The 26161-nt window shown below is 38.7% G+C and overlaps 1 protein-coding gene across 3 annotated transcripts; it reads right to left on the bottom strand.

Annotated features, from left to right (window-relative positions):
• Positions 1-17: 17 nt before the first annotated feature.
• Positions 18-25916, bottom strand: ranbp2 (RAN binding protein 2). Of its 3 annotated transcripts, none has more exons than XM_035520541.1 (29): positions 25640-25916; positions 24479-24546; positions 24255-24366; positions 22732-22884; positions 20832-21062; positions 19578-19720; positions 18865-19060; positions 18216-18516; positions 17699-17877; positions 17318-17499; positions 16962-17085; positions 16283-16444; positions 16052-16189; positions 15702-15833; positions 15399-15608; positions 15240-15323; positions 14789-14933; positions 14603-14697; positions 10134-14478; positions 9372-9449; positions 6102-6281; positions 5316-5387; positions 4579-4775; positions 4108-4291; positions 3597-3689; positions 2997-3151; positions 2056-2329; positions 1608-1942; positions 18-889 (listed from the first exon to the last, which is right to left on the bottom strand). In XM_035520541.1, exons 1-29 carry the CDS (start codon positions 25709-25711, stop codon positions 584-586), a joined length of 8946 nt encoding a protein of 2981 aa, XP_035376434.1. In that variant the 5' UTR covers positions 25712-25916; the 3' UTR covers positions 18-583. The 3 variants fall into 3 exon arrangements, with proteins under 3 accessions (XP_035376434.1, XP_035376435.1, XP_035376438.1); XM_035520542.1 differs by having other exon boundaries at positions 15426-15608; XM_035520545.1 differs by lacking the exon at positions 9372-9449.
• Between the last annotated feature and the right edge of the window lie 245 nt (positions 25917-26161).

The raw sequence follows: 26161 nt of genomic DNA, 5'->3' as shown, positions 1-26161 counted from the left end.
ATTTTTTGTTGCAATGGTTTCAGTTCACAAAAGTTTGATTTAATCCTTTATTACTGGCAAAAAAAACCAAACAGAAAATGTCAAATTGACTTAAAAAACAAACAAACAAAACCCCTGAAATACGCTTATAAAAATGAGCATTGAGATGGGAGTAGCTTTTTAGTCCAATTCTGTAGCATTCTATCTCCAGAGTCTGATTTTACAAAAGATGTATTTATTAGAACATGCAGAGCACTTATCCATATAGTTTTGACAATTACAATGGTCAGGAAACAATGGCAGCGCCGGCTGTACAAACTTTACATTTTATTAAGGAAGTGTATAAAGACAAAAAAGTTTTACTGATTAAAATGTACTCAGTAATCACAAAGCAGCTTTCCTGATGCATTCTGAGCAAATGTCTCATCAGTGCCATCACATCAACAAAAAATATTTTTATACTCCCAGCAAATATAAAGTAAAATTTGTATGAGTTTTTCTCCCCTTTGGTCATCTTTCTGGTACATGCCTGATGTGAAGAGATTCTAAGTTATCAGAGATGACAGGGAAAATGAAACACACACACGATCAAATAATTTGATGATTACAGCTGTCCACACTCCATCACTGTTATCTTTTTACTCGGTTTACCACTTTTAGAGCCCAGCTCTCCCATTTGTTTCACAACATCCATTCCATCTTTGACAAAGCCAAAAGCAACATGCTTGAAGTCTAAATGCTCAGCTTTCTTCAGGGTGATGAAAAACTGAGAGTTGTTAGTGTCTCTGCCACGATTAGCCATAGAGAGCAGACCTGCTCCAGTGTGTCTTACGTCAAAATTCTCATCCTCAAACTTGCCTCCGTAGATGGACTTTCCACCAGTGCCATCCTGGTTGGTAATATCACCACCCTAACACAAAACAAGTCCCATTAGTGAACTAAAATTACACAAGTAAATCAACAAACTTGTATGGACAGGTAGGGTTACATAGAATGTGTAGTGGATGAAACACTGCCCATTCTGAACACAAATGCTGACAATGTAAATAAATACTGCAGTCTATACATTGGCTCCACAAAACACTACATGCTGGATCACAAGAAATGACATGCAGTCGTCCTCTCCAGATGGAAGTCAACAAGAATGAGCATCTTCTGTCAGCTCTTCTCTCTGCCTTACAATTTAATTACCTCTGCAAATCATTTGTATCAAATGCATGAATTCAACAGGAAGGTTAGTAATGAATACAAAAATCAACTCAATTCCCTTAAAGCTACCGTTGAGCAACAAGCATACAATACACATCTATGACAAAACATTGTTCAGTTGGTCAGTCTATTCAATAAAACACTCAACTGAATTAGCTTTTATTATATACATGATAAAGCAATCCATTTGCTTATAGGTTACTTAAGATTTTTACATTGGGTAACCTATTTCACATAGAAAAATATTAAGGCTTTTTGTACTGTTATGTTGTGTCTGAAACTTGAACTTGGATAGACGGTGTGAAAGAGGCGACCACGACAGAAGTAATGGACCATCACGATGTGACCAGCAGTAGCCAACAATCCAATATTCATTACACAAATATCTGGGCAAAACAGAAATGCAAATTAATTCTTACCTGGCATATGGAATCAGGGATTATCCTGTGGAAAACAGAACTGCGGTAGCCAAAGCCCTTCTCTCCAGTGCACAAAACTCTGAAGTTTTCTGCAGTTTTAGGAGCAATGTGAGCAAACAGCTCCATGGTGATCTTGCCCATGACCTCACCATCAGCAGCAATAGTGAAGAACACCAAGGGATTGCTTGGTTTAGAAAGCTCAGCAATTCTTGAAGACTGGGAGAAGTCTTCTTGACGCATGCGACTCTGACATTCCATGAAGGTTCTCTTGAAGGTCCCTGCTAGATCAGCACTCTTGAACTTGGCAGCTAGCTGTTCCACCCTAGCATCACCGTCTGGTTTACAACATGAAAAACCAAAACCAATGCACATTGGAGATGAGGGTTAGGAAGGTAAAGCCGTATAATATTTGCTTCACTCATTTGTTTGTTTGTTTTGAGTGGTCTACCTGTATAGTCATTAGCTGTCCAAACCAGAGCGTTGGCAGAGGTGTTCATGGGTTTCAGTTCTATGTCTTTTGTGATGGTGTGGTTTGCACACACCTTTAAGACCTGTTCACGCCTCATAAGCAAGCGATAATACTTTTTTGATGGGTGGAAGAGAATCTTGATGTCACCAACACCACGTTCTTTCCATTGGTTCAAATCACGGTCCCATCTATAAAGCTTTGCCCTTTCCTTGTAGAGAATCTCCTCATCCTCCTCACCAGATTTCACCTCAACCTGGGAAGAGTTAAACGTTTCATGAGAAAGGAACGGTTTCCTGAAACTGCCAATTTCAAAAGAACATGATTATTTATCGAAGAGTTTAATTCCAAAACACATTTAAACAAGTTGTTGCGAGTGAGATTTACACAAGCATGAATAATCTGCATTTTATAATGATACTTATGTTTTCTTTTGTCAAAGTACATTAGCCTGTCACAGAAACCTTTCTAACCCTGTTGTCATTCCCATCAATATGCCAGTTCTTCTCTAAAAAGGTGCATCGGAGTGCCTAATCTGATTGTTCCTTGGCAGCTAAACTAGTTGTATGCCTAGCACAATTTTAATAGCTTTTAGCAGTGATGTAAATTTTTAAAATTTTCTCTGATTTTGTCTTGGCAGATAAAAATCACTTGATTCACAAAATTACAAGAAATGTCATTACTGATAAGATGCATTAAGTGTATTAACCATAATTTTGTAAAATGGATGTACAGCATTTAGGAATGAAGCTCATTTATTTTGTCTTTATTAGTTATAATTGTGGGAGTTGAATTCTCTAACAAACACACACACACGAAGATCATATTTGGTACTGCTGAATATTTTTATAGGTGTCAGTTAATCAAGATGGCAGAAAAAAGTCTGGATTCCACTATATAAAGTCACTTAAAAAGAAACATACCTCTGGCAGTGAAACAATAGGTTCAAAGTGAATCTCTGTATTGTTAGAAACATCTTCACCACTGTCTTGTTCCTCCTGTTCCTCATCACGGGACAATGCTGTAGAGCTGCTACTGAACACCACTGCTCCAGCATTTGCCCAGGAGAAGTTAGGATCTACAGACAATACAAATTCATAATTAAGTCACTAATTATTGCAGAAAATGGTACCATGACCACAACCTAAAGACTTGGATTTGTTGCATGCTCCACACGTGTGAAACCGGGTAAAAAGTTCAGCCATAAATATGTATGCTATAGACTCAGGCAACCTTAAACATTTGAAAGTTATTTGTTTCGACAATTCATCAATCATTCGTGCTTTTTAGTTTGAAACAACTCCAACTAAATTACTTTGTTCAAAGCAGTATTTCAGTTTTTGTCTCTACAAATATGCATAAAAAGATGATCATTGGTATTGCTGAATATAGCGCTTTATATTGAGTATGCAATTGATGTGCATGCATATTAATTTTGCTTTAAAAACCTACAATTACAATTTCCCCCTTAAAAACAAAATTATAGGACACGTCTCCAAATCAACAGAATGGACGTAACCAACCTTTTTTGCCAAAAGCAAATTCACCAGAATTCTTTGCCAAATCTGCAAATGAAGGACCATCTTGAGAGCAAAATTCAAAGGTAATAGGGGCATCTGGGGAGGCAAAACAAACAACACATCAGAACATGGAGGGATGGGGAGGGAGGTTAGAATAGCACTGGAGCAGTACAGTGGTGCAGAACTGGATTCAGAGCAGCGGAAGCTATTTATAACATCATTTATATGGTTTAGGATTAGTTTAAAGGGCAGGTTAGTGTCATTAACTATTGTGCAGGTCTCATGTGAATTATATAATTCAAATACTATTGACAGAATGAAATGGGTGCCTAGTCTGCTTTATAAAGAAAAGAACAAACAAACAAACAAACAAAAAAAACATTAATTCAGAAAATAAAAAGTGTCCGGGCCACCATTGGGAAGCTACACAACAAAACCAAGTGCTCACACAGCTATGCAAGAAGTAAACAATATTCATACATTCCTCATTTTAGGAATGGGGAAGGGTGCATACCTTGACAGGTACTGGAAGGATTTGTTGCTTCAGCTTCATAGTTCTTAGTAGAGAGATCAATGGGACTTCCATCATCAGCTATGGCAGTGCGATCTGTGGTAGCCTTGCTGCTTTCTTTACGGGCTTCACTGCTCTTAGTGTGCCCATCAGCGGAGCAGGAATGCTGTTGGCAGATCATTTTGCTCTAAAAGGAAAGACAAATTAACATGTCCTGTGGCTTTTTACTCGTAAGGAAAACAGTCGTCTCAACTTTCAGGTTCCCCTGAACTAGCATCAGACCTCGTTGTCTGCTGCGGTCGGGCTACGAGACTATTAGTGTGATGGCAGAGTATTTGGAGTGGGTGTGATGGTGGAGTACTTAGTGTGATGTAGAAGTAATTTTGGCTTGCTGATGAACAATGCCATATGAAACATTAATTTGACTGTTCATCCAGTCCCCCTCACAGCCAAACCCTCTTCTGTTCCTCTCACCTGAGCTTCCTGGACCTTTTGTAGCTCTATTCCAAAGTCCTCTAGCCCATCTGGCTCAGTATCTGTATCACTACCCGCCCCGCAGAAGAACGTGGGAGGGAGCTGAAGCATCTTGGCCCTTCTCTCCTCCTCCAGGGTCGGCTTCTTCTCCCAGACAAGCACACATTCTGTGTCTTTTACATCCTCGTAGGTTTGTGCTGTGAGCAGTAATGTTTAAAATTTTAACAAAGAAAAGAAAAACTGTGAGAACTTGGTCAGTTATAAATGATCATTATGACGAGTGCATCAGAAGAGCCCAGACGATCAGGTCTCTCTGAAGAGAAGCAAACAGTGCTAAGAAAAAACAACTATACTTAATATTTCATTATGGTTATACAGTATCATTTGATTTATGATGAACAGTTTAGCAAAAGATGACCAAGTGTCATGTGAACAGGTAATCTGTACCTGTTCATGGCAGGTACAGACTACTCTACAAAAATACCAACACAAGGCTAATCTCAGTATTAGCCCTAGAAACTGCACATACTGAACAGTGTTGCTTCTATACAGTCTGATACTACAGTATTGTCAATATTCTCTGAAACACTATCACCTAAAGAAACATTTTGTTCATGCATATCCCCCCACAAAAAACATCAAAAACTTCTCAAAAGGTCAATTGCAATTGGTTTTACATTTAACAAATTACATAAAGCACAAGGATTCACTGAATCACTGAGTTAAAGACATCTTACCAGAGCTAGAGGCACCAGAATCAGGGTACAACTTTCCATTCAGATTTTTAACTGCAGTTTCATAATCTTCATCTGTATGACAGAAGTACACGTAAATGTGTTTCAATAATTTGGTAAAAAACAACATAAAAAGTATAGTAGTAAACACGAGTGAGCTTTGATGCCAAAAGGTTTCTATAAAACCAGAAAATACTGCATCCAGGAGATTCACAGAAAGCCAGAGGAACAAAAACTCCAAGTGTATGCCACCATTTAGAACGTTCATGGATGGCTAAGGTGCAACCCCTCTAAACAAGACAGTGATCTAGATCATAACTATATCTGAGTCTGCTAGGGTTAGTTCAGAAAACAAACTAGTTTTTTTCTTCTTCTTCTTATACACACTTCCCATGAACTATCTTGTTTTGCACAAACTTATTCTACAGATGCATGCTCATCCCCTTTAGACTCTGGCTGCGGAGATAAATTCTTTTACTAAATCATGTGCTACCTGATGTAAATGGTTATGAATGTTACACTTTAATGCCTTGTGTGAACAAAAATGTTTCAAAATTTTAAAATGTTAATTTTAAGGGGAGTCGACCCTGAAGGGAACACCCAAAGATTAAGTAACTTTTACTTTTGATTAAGCAACATGTCTCTGCATCTTCAACCTTAATCGCCTGACACCAAAACAAGTAGAAAGAACTGTCTCTTAATTAGGTTACTGAACTGAAGGGTTTACCAAACCAAACAATTCTAACCTCACATGAGGGGAAGGGGAATAAGACATTATGAAGTTCTTACCATTGCTGTCGTCACTGAAGTACCCTGGCTTATCTTTATAAAGAAAAAATGCAGGTGGGAGCATCAGCTGTCGGGCAAATTCCTCTAGCTCTGCAGTCGGCTTTCGTTCAAATACAATTTCAACATCCGAGTCACACTGGTCCTCATCATTCCTTACATCCTGCTGAGTTTGAGATGGAACTGAAAAGAGGGAAAAAGGAATTAAACTACATAAATTAACAGATTTAAGAAAGAAGCGTTCCAAAAAGCAAGGACTGAGAGAGAAACTTACTCAAACCATTGTTTTTTTTCACCCAGTAACACTTTCCTTGACAGTTACAACACTTGGTCGATAGGGTGTGTTCGTGTTATACTATTTTAGAATTACTTATTAAAACAGTCATGAGATACCTCCAGCACAAGTCACATTATTAGAGAGCACTGTCAATTTTCACTTTATGCCTGACTTTGCTGACTTCATTAAATTCAATAAATGCATAAAATTCATTTATTGTTCAAATTCTCTCCAAAATATTAGCCGCTATTAGTCACCAATTTCCAACTGGTATCTAAATCTAGACCGTACTGCTCCCATCAAGTGGAGAACAAATATGATTTATGTACAGTGTCCTGGTGATAAGAACACAAAGCTCCTTAAGGTCTGTGTCCAACACTTCTTTTAACAAGTCAACCACTTGCATGACAATGTGAGATCAGAAAAATCTCTCCACTTGTCTAAAATTAATACATATATAGCTAGCATACACACACAGTACTGCATGAACAACAAAGGATATGCAGGCTGGGGAACATGCATTTTTAAAAATGTTTCCATTTTGGAACTGTAAAAACAACATTGTGCTCATTTTCAGTCAGCAAACACTTTCGTTCCCTAGGTAGAACTGTCATTTTTGCAGAAAATGTGATGACTACTAATTACCAGAATTGTGCACAGAGAGAATATAGATAACAACAGATCTTCATAAACCCATCAGCAGGCATAACTGCTGACCAACATGACCCAAAAACACAACCCAACAACATAATCCAAAAACATGACTCAACGGGACCCAAAAAGCGAACACACACAAACAGAAACGGTGCTTAGATAACAGATGTTGAAAGTACCATCAAGAGAATAAGCATAGAATTTGTCTCCTCTGCCCAAAAATCAAGGAAACCAGTAAAGAGATGAGATGTAACCTACAAAAAGCATGTGGGTACCCAGAGTAGGCTTTTGTGAAAACAACAACTCAGACAAGACAAAACACTGCTGTCCCAGTGTGGCTGGAGTATAAGAAACTCAGGACACTTATATTTATTATATTCCTGTACATTTCAAACTAAGCAACACTAAGATATATCATAAATGACAACAAGTCAAGCAACAAGACATATGCAGAACAAAATCAGGGACGAGTGTCTGTTCACCAGTAAGACCAACTCTATAAGCATGCCATAGCACTACATAGGTAGGCTACTTGAATGTAAAGGACAGGGGACACTCCTGTATGTACAATAAGAAGTGATCGAGGCCATCGGCATGTGCAACAGTTAGCGGACATTAAGACCAGTCGTCTGACTTACAACTTCTAGACAATTCAAGGACGTTGATGACTTCATGTTTCTGAAGCGAAGTGCTAATAGTTTTCCATCTTCTGTGACAACAGTTAACGAGACTCATTATACTCGCAGAACATGACTGTATAATCCAACTATATTTTCTCTATAAGCCATTATAAGCGAGTTATATTCATGTTTAACAATGTTTTATTGTAATATCAAGTAAGTGTTACCATTTTTAAAATGTCTACTAAAAGTTGTAAAACACAAAAACAACAAACAAAAACAAACATGTAATTATTGCTACACACAACAATGCATGCAAAAATCTTCCATGCACTCCATCAGAAAGACTACCATACATTAAACGTAGGCCTAAAGCCCCACTAAGGAACATTTGTCCATTTAATAAAGTTGGTTTTTCATTGCAGACCATGTGAAAAATCTAACATGGTCCAACATTCCAGAAGATTCAGACTGATGATTTAAAATAGATTTTAGAAAGGCTTTGTGCCAGTAAGAAAAAGCATCACACTCAAAGCAAAAATAAAAGATATGAGGACATTTGGAAACATGGGCAGATTAAGGACTATTTCCACATTAATGTAAGCATAAAACCAGCAGTGTTGTTCCAATAGGGTAGTTAATCTCAATAACTGAAAGTGCAGTATTTGTGCAAATGATGTATTACCCTAAATGTAAGAATGCTTGAGAAAATGTTTTTTTCCAGAAAACTGCTCAGAACAGTGTTTATTTGATATAGGTAAGATACGATTGTGATTCCAGACAAGGATTAGTTGCTTTCAGTGTTGTAAATACCCGAAGTCTATGGGCCTCTCAATCTCCACGACCACTGAGCCAATACAATTAAAATGTGTGTTAATTGCCCAACGTATGAGGCCAATGGCCAGTGTTGAAACCTGTCAACATAGTAGGCATACAGATTGATAATAGGTGGTCATAGGTCACAGACTGTGCTGATAGAAGTCAATTAAAACATCCTGATTGGGGCTTTAAGGCAGAGCAATGATGGCAACATAGACTGGAGTCTGTTTAGCTACTTCTTCAAGATGGATGTGAGCAACACTGCGTGCATACAGTAACCAACATGATACCTTGTTATTTTCAACCACAAACTGCATAAACCAGTAGTTTTATTATGTTCATAATCTACTGCATGCATCTCCACTTCATACTAATGAATCACACCCTAATGCATTGAACCATATTTAAGTAGTTTAGTTTAACGACTTGGGAACCACTGCTCATATCTGAAATACTGATTTGGACCTAAATGAAGTCACTGTGGATGAGGTCAGTGGTTTTGTTTGAGCAAACAGAAGGGCAGACAGATCTGAATAATACAATAAGTACTAAGCTGAACAATTAATACCACTTTTTACTCTTCCTACATATTAGCAAATACAGAGTTAAAGTTATTCGGCATGAGAATTCTCTCCTCCCATTGAATTGGTAGCTGGCTTTGTTGGTAGATGGCCATAATCATGACCAAATTAATTTAACTGTCACTTCTACAGAAATTTGAAACACAAAACAAGCAACATATTTAGGAAGTTGGTCACACTTCAGAAGCATGCAGGTTAGGTTTTCTGCTTGCACTAATGCTCTGGTTATGTTATCCTTCAGCCAGGGTTAAATACGCCAGCACAGGCCACTGGGTGACAGCACAGCATTCTGTGTGTCACAGAACACACAGTGACAAAATACCTGGAGGTTCAAATTGGGTGGGTGATGTGCACGTCCAAAAAGCCATAGGGTTATCTTTAAAAAGCCTAAAATCCAATCCTAAAAAAACAATGGTCGGGCGGTGAGAGAAGTTTAAAAGAGGGACAGCTAGATACCTTGACTTGGTGCTCTTTTTGCATTTTATACAACACAGTACACACAGAACGAAGCACTAGCTTACAAAAACAGAACATCGTAAAGTAACGCAGGAACGTCACAGAAAGCAAACTGCAAAAGAAATGTTAGCTAATATTAAACTTTGATGTAATAGTAGAATAACACTATCAAAGCGATATGCAAGTCATTCTGGATCAGAATATTTGCCAAATTCCATAAATGTAAATAATATATTTAACTAACACTGGTACAAAACTAATGTGGTTGTGCATTAGTTTTCCACTGCCAGCAGACAAAACGAGTCAAATGTTAGATGTGTGAACAAAAGGTCACAAGTATTTATTAAGGAAACTTGTGACTTACTGCATACATTTGATCAAAGTTCATCCTAAAGTGTGCACCTAATAAGTGGTTTTCCCCATGCGCCTATTCATTTAAAAATTTTTTTAAAGTGCCACTCTGCCAATAAAGTTCTGTTTATTAAATTTACTTTCACAACTTTGCTTAATGTAAAAACTGTTACTCTCAATAAAGTAATTGTAAAACTAATTTGGCAAAAGTGATCCCAATGATGCAAAAACAATATATCAGAAAAAAATTAAAAGAAGAAAACCACTTTGGTCTCACCCTTTTCTGGCACTTTGAATGGAGTTGCTGTTGAGCTTGATCCTCTTCCCAATGTTTTTGCATCTGAACTGCTTGATACCTTATCTTTGGAACCGGCTGCGGTGCTGGGAGTTCTCTCTGCAGATGAAAATGGGCTCCCAAAGATTTTCTGTACCGATTCTGTGCCAAAAACAAACTTAGGGGGAGAGACCACCGTTTTAGAGGTGCTTTCTGGACTGTGAGCTACTATCATTTCTCCACTAGGTGTGTGGCTGCTTTTAGAAGGCTGTTCAGTCTGTTCTCTGGTGGTTTCTTCAAGAACTGAAATAGCAGCTTTACCACAAATGGTCTTTTCTGAAGTCAAAGTTGACACAGGGGGATCAGCTACAAGCAAAGTTCTCTTTCCTTGGGCATCCTTGGCTTTGTCAAAACATTCTTTGAAGGAATTTGCAGTCTCCTGCAGTTTGAAGCGCACAGCTAACTGCTCCACTTTTCCTTCCCCTTCAGCAAAATCAAAGGCAATCCAGATCCATGCTTTTTCTTTCATGGCCTCAAGGTTCATATCTGAAGTTATCCAGTGGTTCGCACATAATTTTAGGACCTGGTCCCGTCTCATCACAAGCCTCGTGCGTTTAGTATCATAGTTTTGTAAAATTTTGAGGTCTCCTATACCTCTTTCCTTCCACTGACTAAGGTCTTTATCATAGCGATACAACTTTGCCCTGTGACTGAACACAACCTGCTCATTCTCTTCACCAGTTGAAATCTTAACAAGATCAGGCATGGGCACAACTGGCTCGAAAAATTGGCTGTCCCTTTCCTCTTCTTGAGTCGTTTCTTGTTCATCGTCTGTGCCGACAGAAATCCTGCTCTGGCTTAGCTTAGCTGGGGATTTTGATGGACTGAGAACAGGCTTGAAATTGAAACTAAAGCAAGTAGATGATTCTCCAAAACGGAACAAATTTTTTTGTAGTGGGCTGCTAGCTAGTGGAGAGGCATATATAGATGTGTTTGTACTTTCATCATGAACTTCTTGGAAATCATAATTGTCCCATTCCAAAGTGGTTCCAGTGCCTTCACGATGTGGTCTGATTGGGAGTTCTGAGGTGTCACTTACAGCTGTAGCAATGCTTTCTTCTTCTCTGCCTTTAATTCCATCAAATGTCAGAAAAGACTTGAGATCTTTGAGACCACACTTCATCTCCTCAGCTTTCTGTATTAGATGTGCAGTTCTGTCAGAATTTGTAAGCTTGTGAGGAGTCTGTAGAGGAATGTCCAAAAGGAGTCGCTGACATTCCTCAAACTTCTGCTTGAACTCTTCTGCAAGTTCTGGGTTTTTGAATTTGGCAGCCAACTGTTCCAGCTTGGCATCTCCATCAGAAAAGTCATTTGCTGTCCACATCCAAGCACGATCTGATCCAGGGAGGGGCTTTAAGTTCATTGTGGTAGTGATCAAGTGATTAGCACATACTTTCAACACTTGCTCTCTCCTCATAAGAACTCTAAGCTTCCCATTTTTATTATTTTTAAGAATTTTAAGGTTCCCAACACCTCGTTCTTTCCACTGAAGTGTTTCTCCATCAAATCTGAAGAGTTTAACACGGTGTGTGTACAGACACAGCTCATCTTCTTCCCCAGTAACCAGATCAACCTTCTCAGGCATCTTAACCACTGGTTCAAACTGGATATCGTCATTTTCTTCGGTTTTGTACATATCCTCCTCCTCCTGATTAGCAGGGGTATCTGTCTTTTGGTTTTGAAATGAAGTGAAAAGTTGTTCACCGGCTCGTGCAAAGCCTCTGAAACTTGGATCACTTTGGCCAAATTGAAAGTCACCTTGTGAAGAATTTGCCAGGTCTGCAAAACTTAAGGTATTGAGCTTTCCTGTAACGAGGGGATTGTCATCATTACTAGTCTTGCCCATTGATGGAACAGAAGTGGAAGAAATTACTTTTTCTTTCTCCCTGTGTTGTTCAGCAATACTTTTCAAAAACACTGACGCAGACCCACTTTGTACTTGACCATCTTCTAGCTTTGATTCTGATACTGTATTACCAAACTGAAATCCACTGGAAGGTACCGACATTGAAAAGGGGTCATTTTTACAGCTTGATGTTTCAACCTGAGGTGCAGAAGATTCAAATGTAAACGATGCAGGTTCTTTCTTACTCTGACCAAACTGAAAGGTGGTATTAGAATCAAATTTGGCTTTAAAACTTGTAGCAGGTTGGTTAACCATACTGCCAAAACTAAAGGCTGGTGCAACTGAAATTTTAGGATGGGGAGCCTGGCAGGACACACAATGACTGGATGTGCCCTCATTTCTTACTAGACACGCATCACAATCCCACTGGCCATTTTTCTTTCCAAACGCATCCAAGCCACTCTGAGGCAACTGAGTTTTTTCACCGACACATGGGGCTTCACATGAAATACATTTTGTGGCAGTTGGCTCATTTCTGACTAAGCAGACAGCACAATCCCATTGTCCCTCTTTTTTGAGAAATCCAGTTCCAAATGAAAAAGCTGGACTTTGTGATGACTTGACAGTTTCCAGTGCACTAACAGTTTTGGTTAATGGATTTGATGTTTGACATGCAACACAACTGTTTGCAGAGGCCTCATTCCTCACTGAACATGTGGCACAATCCCACTGTCCTGGTTTCTTAGCAAACTGAGAGGCAAAACTAGACGCAAATGATGGTGCAACATTTGAAGTGCTGCTTACAACATGCACAGAGGAATTTTCTGGTATGACAGCATTATCTGCTGAAGGTTCCCACTGGGCAGGCTTTTTGTCACACTGACTGGTTGGTGGAACTGGTGTGTGGGTTCCAAATTTGAATGAAAATGGAATCTGAGATCCAAATCCCTTTATGCTGGTATCAGTACTGACACCCTTAGAACTTTCACCAAGTCCAAAAGTAAATGTTCCAGTAGAGGGTGTCACAGCAGAGGTGCTTCTGAACCACTCTGCTGGCTTAGCTTGTGTAAAATCACATGGATTGGGAGTGTTACAAGCAATACATGTCTTGAAAGAGGCGCCATTTCTTACACAGCAGACATCACAATCCCATTCACCTTCCTTCTTAGCAAATTGTGTTTTTAGATCAATTTTTTTGTTTGTTTGCTCAACGGTGGATGGTTTGGAGTCATTTTCCTTCTGCTGATCTTGCATTTGCAGAGATTTAAGAGTAGCTCTCTGAACCTCTTCAAATTTTAATTTGAATAATGTTGCTTCATCTGCAGTTTTAAAGCGAATGGCCAGCTGTTCCATCTTTGGCATCTCATCAGCATAGTCAATAGCATGCCATACCCATGATTTATCAGACCCAGCATTTGGTTTCAAAACCATGTCTGGAGTTATGTAATGATTTGCACATATTTTCAGAACTTGTTCCCTCCTCATCAACAACCGAAATTTGCCCGATGTTTTGTGTTTCAGGATTTTGACACTACCAATGCCTCTTTCTTTCCACTCTTTTGTTTCTGCCTCAAAACGGAACAGTTTTGCCCTATTACAGAACATCTCCTCTTCCTCCTCTTCACCAGTTTTTACATCCACCTTGTCAGGCAGTGGGACAATGGGTTCAAAATGGGGTCCATCCTCATCCTCTTCAATGTGGGTGCTGTCATCACTTTCCTCATATTTCTCCTTTTCCTCTGTGTTTCCTGTCCTAGGTACTGCAAAGCCAAATGTTTGGTCAGATTTTCCAAGAAGATTGGTTTTGCCCTGGGCACCATCAGTAAATGGAAATCCTGAAGGAGTTTTACTCCCAAAAGTGAAGACACCACCATGGCTGGGCGTGTGGTCTGGTTTCTGAAGGTTCAGAGCTGAAAGTCCTTCAGTTCTGGGAGGAATATCTGAAGTCAGAAGCTCCAAAAGGCTTTCACTGTTGTTTTTCCCCTGGGTTGATGAAAAGATAAAGTCTCCATCATTAGATTTGAAATTTGAATTGAATTTAAAGGAAGCTGCTGCTGGGGTTGTCTGGGCTGCTGCTGCAGCACCAAAAATGGGAACTTTGGGAGTTTCAGTAGGAATTTGCTGACCAAAGTTCATCTTCAAGTCAACAGACTTAGCTTCACTGCTCTTATAAGACTGTACAGGTGTGACGGGTGGCTTAGTGAAGTACCCAGGCTCCGGCAATGTTGGATTAGCAGAAGGCTGGGAAACATTATGACTGCAGTATTCTTCACTGTAGGGGGAGAGTAAGGCTGTGACTGGTGACTCAAACCTAAGTGGAGTACCAAAGACCTGGTCTTGAGGATATATGCAAGTGGTTGTTTGAAGAGGTGGGGTGTGTGCTGGCTGCTGGTAGGCATACATATGCTGCTGAGGGAGACGATTCATGCCATAGACTGGAGCCTAAGTTAAAGAATTTTTAAAAAAAAATTAAAAATCATTAAATAAACTGTATTAAAATGTTTCATTTATCAACACACATGACAGTGTTCCAGGTAATGAATGTTGATTGCACATGTCTGTATACCTTTGTTGGGGTTACATTAGCAGCAGTGCGAAGAAGGTACTGTGAATTATATGCAGGGGACTGACTGTAATAGCCTGAGGGACCTGTGGTAGCAACTGAGACAAGCAAATAAAATTAAAACTAAAAAAATGTCAAAATCGGACATCATACCAAGTTATATAGTCATGTAGTCACAGTACCACTAACCTGTAAGTGGCACTCCAGGAAATGTTTGTGCAGCTGGAAATTGTTCCTGAAGGGCTTCTCCAGAATAACTTCCTGCATACACATTCCTGTGATAATGGGAGTCCGTGCCCTCTGACGCATTTTGCCTCAGGTCATGTACCTCATTCTGCAAGACAATCCAGAATGCCATGTGTACAACTACTGACCCAAAATGTTATCCATCAACTAAAAATCTTAGGTTAGACTTTTCAGGTATATATGCACCAAAAAAACCCCAACAACCTATACAGCTTGTAAAAATCAGCTGGTACTGAGATAACCTAGTCATAGAGACCTTTGAGTCACAGTGCTGGGAAGAATTAACAGACAATGCTGTTGCTCTCACTATGTGTTACACTTTGACATATAGTGCCAAAGTGTTAATTTCTTAAATGATTGAGGGCTCAACAAAAGATCCTGGACGTAAACTGACCTTCAATGCCTCAACCTTTTGACAGAGCACTTGTAAGATTGACTTCTGATCTTCTGCCCAATGTGGAGCCATCTTGGGAGAAAACTAACAATAAAGGATATGTATTAAAATTTCAAACAAGGCATGTTTTTTTAAAACATAAGTAAAACCATTAACTACCACTGGTCTTTTGGAGGGAGAGAGTACACTTTTGGCTGGGGACGACATGGAGAATTTGTGAGGCAAAGCAACGTCTGCTTCCGTTAATAGTCTTGGGCTAGAGGTGATTGCAAGTCCTCCATCAGTTTGGTCCATAGCCTCTCTGTTTTCTCCAAGTTGCTGATTGACATCATTGAGTAAATCTATAATTTCCTCCATTGACACAGGTAGCTGAAATAAAATGTGAAAAGCAAGGTTAATTCTTTGTATCTTAATTCTGTCAAAAGTACCAAAACACAGATGGCAGTTTGTTTTATGTTAGACCTTCTCCACATCGTCTGCACTGGCATTGTAGATCTTTGATAAGCATTTCCTGAACTGCTGGAGAAAGTTGATACACATGTCTCGAGTTTCTTCAACACCATTCCCTGCCTCCTCAGAAAGCCTCTGATAGATCTTGGATAAAGAAGAGAGAAAACTGAATACATACGTTATATAGGGATAAAATATTTTTGTATCTGGCAATGGGATGACAAATGGAAAATAATTTTATACTCCCCTCATTACACAAAGATCTTATTTTGGTTCTTTGTATCCAGTGTCTGCTACGTTACAATATACAGTTTATCGCTAATCGGAAATATTACACAGCAGATAATGAAGAAGTAAATTACCCGAGCAAGATGCCAATGGGAGGAGATGCAATTGAGGTTCTCAAGCTTTACGATGGCTTGTTCAGTTTTGCCCTCAATGTCAAGGAGAGTAGCAAAAGCTATCACGGCCTCTTCTTCATAGCCTTTGACTTCAGACACCTAAAATTAAGAGAACAAAAACAATATTATCCATCACTATTCATATGAAGGCCATGCCTTCAAGTCAAATAAATGAACGTGTGGTCAGCACACCTGTATATCCTTACTCCTAAAATGCATGAACAAGGGATCAAGAGGTTCTGCAATAGTTCTCCTTTTCTCTATTTTCTCAAGCAAGGGTAGCACAACATTCCAGTAATGGACACTGCGGCCAACATACTCCTTCTGGTCATAGTAGGAGTTGACTCCATCTCCCTGTAATGATAAAACATCAGAAACTCTCATGGATTCAGCATTTGGTCAAAGTGATCTAGTAGTACATAAAAGAGTTAATCGGTAGAGTGAATTTTCCTAAATATGACCATTTGCAGCAATTATTTTTTATATAGCAGCAATATCATTTCACGAGTAAATTATAGATAAAGGTAATGTTGCCACACAGTTAAGATACTGAGTTAGCTGGCTAGTTAATGTGTGAAATTGGACTATATTAATAAGCATGCTATAAGCACAGTGCAAAACGTTTGGTGTAAATGCTGTCCGTGCAGTACAGCATAGGTTCATTGAACTGAGAGGACCCCATTGTCCATTGACCCATATTAGGGTTAACCTATAGTAGGTAGCTTTTTAGCTGTGAAATAAATGTTGCTACTTATTCAACTTTACCAATAGGTTTAGGGTATTCTTAAAAATATGTGGATAGAACATAAGCAATAAGACAACCTTGTAAATTTAAAACAAAATCTATAATTTAATACCTAAAAAACCTCACCATTACGCTGAGATGCTTAGCCCAGTGGATGAGCAAGGCAGGCTGAAGGCCATGTTTCTCTCTAGCTCGCAGAGTGCTCAGGCCATGCTGGACAATCATTCGCAGTTTAGCAGACATATTAGGTCTACAGGAAAGAACCCAACACTTAAATTCTGAGTCATCATAAACAAAGGAAGGGCGACAGGCAGACCTAATGGGAAGGGGCATTCATGAAATTTTGTCTAGGCCTTAACCCCTAAATCTAGAATTTCACATCAACTTAAGTATTCCAACTTGCATAATAAGTGTAGATTTTGAAAAAACTATTATTCTGAAGCTACCCAAGACATTATTTCAAATAATGGACTATAACTCACGCTGCTTTTTTATGAATGAGACTGTAGACTGCATCCCACCACTCCCTTTGTTTCTCTGAGGATAAGAGTCTCATGAGCTGCAAGGGCAAACATTTTGGTTCATGTAGTCTGGAGTTTGCAGAAATCTTCTCAGTCTCTTGTAATTGAGTGTGGCTTGTGAATATAACACCACATAAAAAGACCTGAAACATAATTCACAATTTCAATAAGACACTTCAGAGAAATGACATCAGCACATGGTGTGAAACATCTGGCATCAACATGTAAATATGTGTTCAGATTAAAAGAAGTGCACATTTTGTTCAGTTATCTGTGTGAATGTTCATAGTCTACACAACTTATTTGCCCCACATGATTAATTTTGCTAGTCAGATTGTTTACTTCGAGGTCAAGCAGACAGATGGACTCTGGAGTGTTGGTGTCCAGTTTGAATGTCTCCAGAGTGAGCCGAGGGAAGAGCTGTGTAAGCCAGTCTTTCAGGGCAGGTCTCTGGCCCATCATGGACCACTGCAGGCCCAGCCATGTTAAATGCTGCAAATCCCCACAGTGCAAGACAGAACCTAAGAACACAAAAGAGAAAAGAAAAAAAAAAGTTCTTGATCTCACGTCTCAGTTACAAATTTTAAATGTCTGCCTGCTACAGGGGACTAGCGTTAACATTTTATGCAACAGCCAATAAGAGCCATGACAAGTCTATGAAATCATTTTATGAAACTCAAATTCTGATTACTTTGTTGATCTAGTATTTCTAAAGAAAGTTACAGCTAAATTGTGTTTTATGGCATGCACGTCATCAGATTAACAAGGTCGTTACATTATGTGACGCGCTGCAATACTAACTGCACATTTACCACACTTATCACTGGTTACTCTTTCTATGTAATTTGTTTCTACTTACCACTATCCGACTTGGCAAGTTCTTTCATGTCTGGTGCCTGTGTCCTGATGCCCGAGATGTCATCATTCTCAATAAATGAATGGCCAGAGGTTTGCATATTGAAGAGCATCTCAAACAGGCTGTCCTGTCCGCTCCTGTTCCCAAACACCTCCACCACCTCTTTAACAAAGTGCACCGTATCTTGGTTCAAATTTACCAGCATGTGGCCCGCTTGGCTTTGTCGATAACATGCTATTGCCTCCAAAGGAGGCTTGGGTGTCACCTGGTCTCCTTTAGCAGGTTTTGTCTTTGGCTTGGGAACCTAAAGGGAGCAAGAGAACCACTACAATTGAATAAAAAAAGTTTTAAATAAAAATGGCAGTTTCTACTCTCTGGAATGGAACAGCTAAAAAACAGCTTTTGCTCTCAGGATTTTTATCATAGGTTCCTGGGGGGGGAGGGGAGTTACCTCTAGCTTCGACATTTCTTGAGGTTTGTATTAATGCTTCTAGGTAATAGTATAGCCTAGGATAGGTACTGCGTTTTGATTATGATGTAGCCAGAATGCTTTCCAGGCACAAACAGTTGGTTTGCCACATGCACCAAAAACAGCTTCCGCTTGTTATGGCAAATACCAAGCCTCACCTAGCAACCCCAACCCAAGTCTCACCTGGTAAGCCACAATGTAACAAAGAGCCGCCAAATCAACAACAGCTCTCCACTGCTGTTCCTTTTCCATGGCCATCTTCAGAAGCAGGGTCCCAGCATAAAGATACAGGTGAGCTCTCATTTCTGTGAACACCTCCAAGAACTCACCAGCTGCATTTGTGGCAGTGTTTTTCAACGTCTGCATAGCTTGGTCGAATCTAGTGTCACAAAATTACATACATATGTCAAGTTATCATACTAAAGAACTTTTGTGCATAAAAAGTTAATATAGCAATTTACCACAAAAAAAAAAAGATAGTTGCCTTCACCCTGTGATGTTGTGCACGCTTGTTACAGTGCTTCTTCATAAATATGATTATGTCCAAGTATGAAATATGAGTCTGCCCTCTCACTAATTAAGATATTTTATGCTTGTAGAGGTAATGATTCCTTAAGTTTCCTCAGAGCAGCCTGAACTTCCAAATGTTAGCGAAACATGCACTTTCCTTTTTCTCTCTCTGGTTTAACCATTCCCACTGTATTTGCTATGATTCTTGATGAATAAACATTTTCTACAGTTATGGGGCCCCATTGCTCTGCACAGATTTAAAATCTTCCTTCTACAGCAATGCGATCCTGCTCAGTAATTCATCATTGATCCCTTCACAAGCTGGATCATGTGCTAGAGCCCAGAATGCAGGACATCAGGGCACATAACCACTACCCAACACTTACATCTGAAGGGCGTCCAGGCTCTCTTGGCATCCCTTTTCTGCAAGTGTGAGTCTCAGCACATTGCAGTGAGCCAGCAAAAACTCCTTTTGAAATGTGTGACATGCCTTGTCATTAGATGATACACTGGGTTGAGCAAGATATTCCTGTAGAAAACAAACACACACAAAATCCTTCATTCCCTCATTGGAAAGCTGCATTAAACATTGCAAATGAAACATCTTTCCTACTTTGATAAAATACCTTAAAAACAATGGGCCAGATTCATAAAACTTAAAAGGTAACCATGCTATAAATCACACAAAATGTACAACTCAGTATTTCATTCAAATTCAAAATGGCGATGATTAATGCCATTTGGTGTCAGTGGAAATTCAGTAGAAATTCTCCTGTGAAAGCCAATAAATTATTATTATTTTTTTAATCAGCATGTAAATGAGGCCATACATGTTAAAGGTCCACACCAAGAGACTGACTAACCCCATGCTGAAAACTAATGCATTTTAACTTAAAAGACAGGACCCAAATAGTTGAATTGAGTTGATGACTTACGCACTTCTGCTATATCACAGCAGAGCAATAAAACTGTACCTCTTAAGTCTATATCCATTTCTAATTTATTGTTCTGTTACACCCAAATTAACATTTCTTACTGCAAAGGTTTGTGGCATTCGAGACCCTGCTCTAGTGAGTCACCTTTCTCTGTGTGTACTCTTACTACTGCAGCTGCAGTTTGTTATGTTCACACCAAACGCACCAAAAATGTGCCTTTTGACATTGTCACATATACACATGGACAGCTTCTTTGTGAGCTGGGGTCAGAGGGCAGGGTCAGCCATTGTATGGAACCCCTGAAGCCAAGGGGATTAAGGGTCTTGCTCAAGGGCCCAACAGCTGCATGGCAGGATTTGAACCCACAACCTTCTGACTGATGGTCCAAATGGGTGGCTGTACAGAATTTTGTTGACTTGCATGTGTGACTAAACATCACTGGAGAAAGGATTACCTAATCCATATCCACGGCTTATCACAAGTTCACTATCAGACAGGCTCCATTATGAATCACTAATGTTATATACAAAAGTGGAAAAAAAATCTCATGTAAATATTAAAAGGCACTGGCAACCCACATTTATGAAGGATGAAAGGCGTTACCATTGTACTATTTGCTGTTAACATTTCGCCAAATATGGTGGTATGTTTTATGAATTTGGCCCAAATTCTGACCGCACCAGGGTGAAAAGTAAATTCACTAACCTGAAGAGTGAGAATGACTGTTTTGTGCCAGTCCAGGTTATGTTTCAAAACGCCAGATCTTTCAACATCTAGACAGTGTCTGGCTGCATCCTCTAAACGCCCATCAGAGCAGTAGAGCTGCACCAGTTTACGGTTAACGTGGGCATTAGAGGGCCGAAGCTGGAGCTCTGACTGCAGCAGGTCATATAGCTGGTTCCAACCTCGCTGTCCCTGCAAGCTCAGCAGTTTTTCCTGGGAAGCAAAAAATTACAATAAAACTGCATTCAAAGATGCATGTTACAGTCTTACAAATAAATAAATAAATAAATAAAAATACATATAAAAAAATTTAATCTCACCAATATAAACTACGTTTTCCCTTAAATAAACGTAATTCAGTGTCAGCAGGTACGCAGACAATTAAACTGAAAACTACAATAATTTTAAAAAGTTTGAAAAATTCTAAACATGAAAAAAGTAGAAAATGTTTCTTTTAAATTATTTCAGTTAGGATTTTTGGCACAAATGGTTGATTCACAATTTTCTAACCCAGTAGTTTAAAATACGAGTTGCAGTGAATAATCAACTAAATCAGCAATCAAATTAGTGGCCAACAAATGTTCCTGATTATTGTGTGATATCAACTCTACCTATAATCAACCCCAACCCTAATCCTAACCCCATCTTTTAATACAAGTGTAGTCCCAGAAGGAACTCTGCCAGCTGCACAGAACACCCGTTTTGTCCTTGCCCCCTCATTTCTTTGAGATTTAGATGCTGCAGTTTTATTTTATTGCTTCTACTTTGCTTATCCTTCGTTTAAATTTTTACAGAAAAAGGATACTGACATTTTTATTCATCTTTTGTATCATCAGGAAAGTTAAGAGGCATTTTTGAATGAAGTGTTCAACTTTATTGCCTTTACTGTCATTTAGCGCATGCCGAAAACATCGAGCAATAAACCGACAGACACTTGGAGAACATGGAATATCCACCTCGTCTGGGACGTGAACTCAAGACCTTAGTGCTGAGAGGCAAACATAACCTCCAAACCACCATGCTGCCCAAAGAAGTCTTAAAGCATCAACCTGTGGTTTAATATTAAGCAGTCTCTAATTATACTGAGAATAATGGTAACTAAGCAATGTAGACTGTGAAAATTATGGCCACTACGTGAATATGGAGTGTGTAATTTTGTAAAAACCAGGAAGTATAATATAGATTTAAAAAATATTCAGCAGAACAAATGCTACCCCTGCTTTCAGCCAGGGCCCAATAACACACGAACGTGCACTGCCCGACTCCAGCTGGCAGAGCCCACAAGAGCATGCACTGGAGAGGAGTGCAACATGACGCTTTCATCATGGTATCCAGTTACTTCATGTCTCATTCACATCTAATAAAACACCCAAGATTATGATAACGGATGTAAATAACAAACTTGACAGATGTGACAATAGCCAAGCTAGAATATTTATATAGATCTGGATGCAATAACTTATCGCTGGCTAGCTTGCCACAGCTAGCTGCGGTAACTGTAGAAATCAGGCAAAGACAAAAACATCAAGATTAGGTACTACTTAGGCAAAGTTTGTTTCAATGTTTATTTTTAATTTTCAGCAAATTTCATCAACAATGTTTGCTGACAAAACAGCTGCAGTACCGAGCTAACCAAATACTCTGAATTAAGCTCTTACTTTAGCCAACTGCTTTGACTCCTTTAGTTTGTAAAACCAAAATACATCTGCAACTCCATTCCACCACTCCATTAAAATAATGGATAGAAAGACCCACCCAAAATGTCACCTCAGCTTGTTGAAAACATCCTGCAGCTGCTTAGAGAATATCTACTAATTCACACAAAAATAGAGGTGAACAGTCACCATGTACTTTACTTATGCTCAAGTAATTATGTACTTACCCTCAAGTCAAAGACAGCAGGATTACCAGGCAACAGTTTGGCAGCCTTCTCCACCCAGAACTCTGCCCTGCTGTCAAGTACCGGCTTACCACACAGAAGTTCAGCCACTTTCAGAACCAGGTCTCGCTGAGCTGGGTTCAGATCCACTGAACGCTAAAGTATAACAGAGAAAAAATAGAAGGAATGTGTTTATTTCAACACTTTACTTACATTTTTGGCTTGGCCCAAGTGCATAATTTGTAAACCAATTCATCACAGTGACACACCCTTTAGTATTTACACAGTATTTACTAGACATAGACAGCAGTTTAACACGCATCAGAAGTGCATTAGCAAGACAATTCAAGGCATTTAGTTTACCTGATGTTTTTCTAACAAGTTGGAACAGACACATGGCACCATCAAAATTGTATTATAGCATCTACAGCAGCATATAGATATACAGCAGGAGGAAAACGGACGCAAACAATTGGTAGAATTAAGAGAATAGCATAGTGACCCATAACCCAATTTGCTCCTTCACACTTTGCTTTTTTTATTTAAAAGCATCACACTTTTTATGTATGATGCACCTGGTGAGTGTTGAAGTGCTGACGTTAACCACAATGCACTTTCTAAAAACAGGTCATTATGTAGTTTGTCATAGTGATATTGTATGGTCAGCAGCAGCATAAAAAAAAAAAGACCATCTGACCTTCAAAATCTTAAAAGCAACTGCTATAAGTTACATTTCCTATTAAAGTCACCATTCTGACTTAGTTCAGTTTAAAGGAATTCATTTGCTGAAGCGCTGCAACATAACACATGGTTTTATATAAAACTGATTTTGTAGCGGTCGATTAATTGGCCAATTAAATATTGTTTTGAGAATCTGCAACAACCAAATTCCTCCTGCATTAGTCATAAAGTTTATTTAACAAAATGTAGTTTTTTATTGACTTTGTAAATTGTTACTTTTTTTTAAAATGTAGTTATAGATTTTAATGTAAAAAAACATTCTAATGTAAAATAAGTGCACTGCAGATCTACTTAAGCACACAGGGATAATTCAGACAATAACAGTGTTAAATTTATTTTCAGCAAATGCGTGTCCAATTAATTATCATCAAATTATGGGAGAGAAGAAAAAAAAAAAAAAAAAAAAAAAAAAAGCCAACCTCAAACTTCATCATGCTATTGGCATTATATATTGGCACTGGCCACAGAAAAGCCCATATCGCTCTACCACCACTACACTCGGTGTATGTATGTTTGTATGACAGCATCCATGAAGAGTATAAAATATTTCAATGAAAGGATAAATCAATTTATAGTTCTCTCAAATTGATAAAATGAAACTAAAAATATTAATTTAGAATGTATTATTTTAACTCCATCATATTAAATCATCTTATTAATTTAGTTCCTATGAGTTGTCTGTAAAATAAATAAAAGGTATTTACAATGGTGTCATCATTTAATACAATATTTGCCTAATGGGGGGAAAATGCAGCTTAAATTAGGTGTGCAGGAAATTCACATACCTTGTAACATCCAACAGCTTTTTCAATTTCACCTTCTTGTTCATGTAGCTGGCCAAGGAACCTGTGCGCTTTGGGATCCCTGACCTGCACACTTAAATATTCTGCAACATGTCTGCAAGTGTAGTAAAAAATTAAGAGAAAAAATGAGGAAAAAGGCAAATATTCAAACCTTGCAACAAGTTAAAGAATAGAATAACTGTGCCAAAATCAAGAGTAAATGGTACCTTTTTGCGAGTTCATATTCCTTGGCTTCAGCATACAACTTGGCAAATAAAAATCCTTTTACTGGCTTCTGTAGGCACATAAAAAGTGTAATTACACAATCCGACACACCACCACATATAAAAAGCTCGCATCATGAAATGTTTGGTCACAAAGGGCTGGGCTCGTTATCATACAAGAAAGACTATAAATTCGTTACATGGTTTAGTTAAGAACATCTTAAGAGATATGCAAGTGACCGTTGCGCCCAGATAGCATATTTAAAAATTGTATACAAAAAGTTTCTACCGAATTAGATCGTACATTTTTTGTACCTTGTTGCTTAGCTAACTACTTGAGGTAAGACATTCGACCAATATGAAATTAATAATAAACTAACTAAGTGCCCGGGGGAAAAAAAACCCTGAAGGAAAAATCTAGCTAGGAAATACCCAGTTGCACGTAACCAGTAGCTAATGCGTCCTTTGTTTCAACTAATACCTAAAGGCCAGAATATTTAATGTCAGTTCAGAGCTTTAACCATGGCAAACTTGGATAGGGTTAGCTAGACAGATCACATCACCAAAATGATCACCGAGAAAGCGATTAACTGTATACAATTATCTATGCATGTTGGTTAACCTAGCTAGCTAGGTTAGATAATCAGCCAATTTTGGCACGTCATAGTGTGTTTACGCCAAGATGAAGTGAAGAAGGAAAACGAAACCAATGAACATTTCCCTAAACACACTCCTCAGACAGACAGGTTAGGTTAGCTGGCTGGCTATCCAGCTAGCTGCCGGTTTGCCGCGTTTTCCAAAAGGAAGTGATAACGATTGTAGCCAACTAGCTAACCTAGCACAACAAAGTAATATTAGCCAGCCAGCTCATGTTACTCGTGCTAGCTACTATGCGCAAGGAAAACTTGAATTAATCGACTAACTAGTTAACCAACTATAGTACTGTATATTTTACAACATGCGTAACTATGTACTTATGCGGTTCGTTCCGTGTCCTTTTGTCGCTATCGGAGTACTAGCTAGAGAAATGAGCGGCCTGATAGACAGGCCTAGTCAGGCTTAGAGTTAGCGCGTTAACTTAGCATTAGCATTAGCATTAGCATTAGCACTGCCCATCAATCACGCATTTCAAACCGGTCTCGCATAACTAGCTAGCAAACGTACCTCTTTTTGAGACGGAGAGAGGCTCTGTACAGAGGAAATGTAGCGTTCAACATCAGCTTTACTTCGCCTCATGACTGTAAAAACCTTGTTCGTATGTAAATCGCCCAATAATGTGAATTTAGCACCAAATTCAAATAATATTAACGTTATCGTATACGTTTGCTATATACGGACTTATCGGTAAAACTGCGTAGAATCACATGGCCCCCTTATCGCGAGACCTTGTCACGTGCTGAATGGTGACGCACTTTCCTTTTCTTTTCTTTTCTTTTCTTTTCTTTTCTTTTCTTTTCTTTTCTTTTGAGATGATGGACATTTTATAACTTTTCTTTTATTAACTGACGCGAAATTTATATATATATACAAATACATAGCATACAAACAAGTCTTAGAAACGAACAGTATGTACACTAGGATGAAACTGGGCTACTACAAGAAAATGTTGAAGGTTTTAGTTTTGCTTTTTGTCTTAAAGAGAGTTTAATTAAGTCAGTTAAATTAAATATGTTTAATCTCATTTGG

Source organism: Electrophorus electricus, chromosome 2 (genome assembly GCF_013358815.1).
Source record: "Electrophorus electricus isolate fEleEle1 chromosome 2, fEleEle1.pri, whole genome shotgun sequence".
Lineage (NCBI taxonomy): Eukaryota > Metazoa > Chordata > Actinopteri > Gymnotiformes > Gymnotidae > Electrophorus > Electrophorus electricus.
This window is presented reverse-complemented; position numbering and strand designations above follow the sequence as displayed.

What these genes read in the sequence shown, in the direction of transcription:
- ranbp2 (XM_035520541.1), bottom strand. Translation starts at nt 25,711, where the DNA reads ATGAGGCGAAGTAAAGCTGATGTTGAACGCTACATTTCCTCTGTACAG. An exon ending in CTTCAGTGACGACAGCAATG is followed by an intron (nt 5,388 to 6,101) that starts GTAAGAACTTCA and finishes TCTGTCATACAG; the next exon opens with ATGAAGATTATGAAACTGCA. An exon ending in GACAGCTAATGACTATACAG is followed by an intron (nt 1,943 to 2,055) that starts GTAGACCACTCA and finishes GTTGTAAACCAG; the next exon opens with ACGGTGATGCTAGGGTGGAA.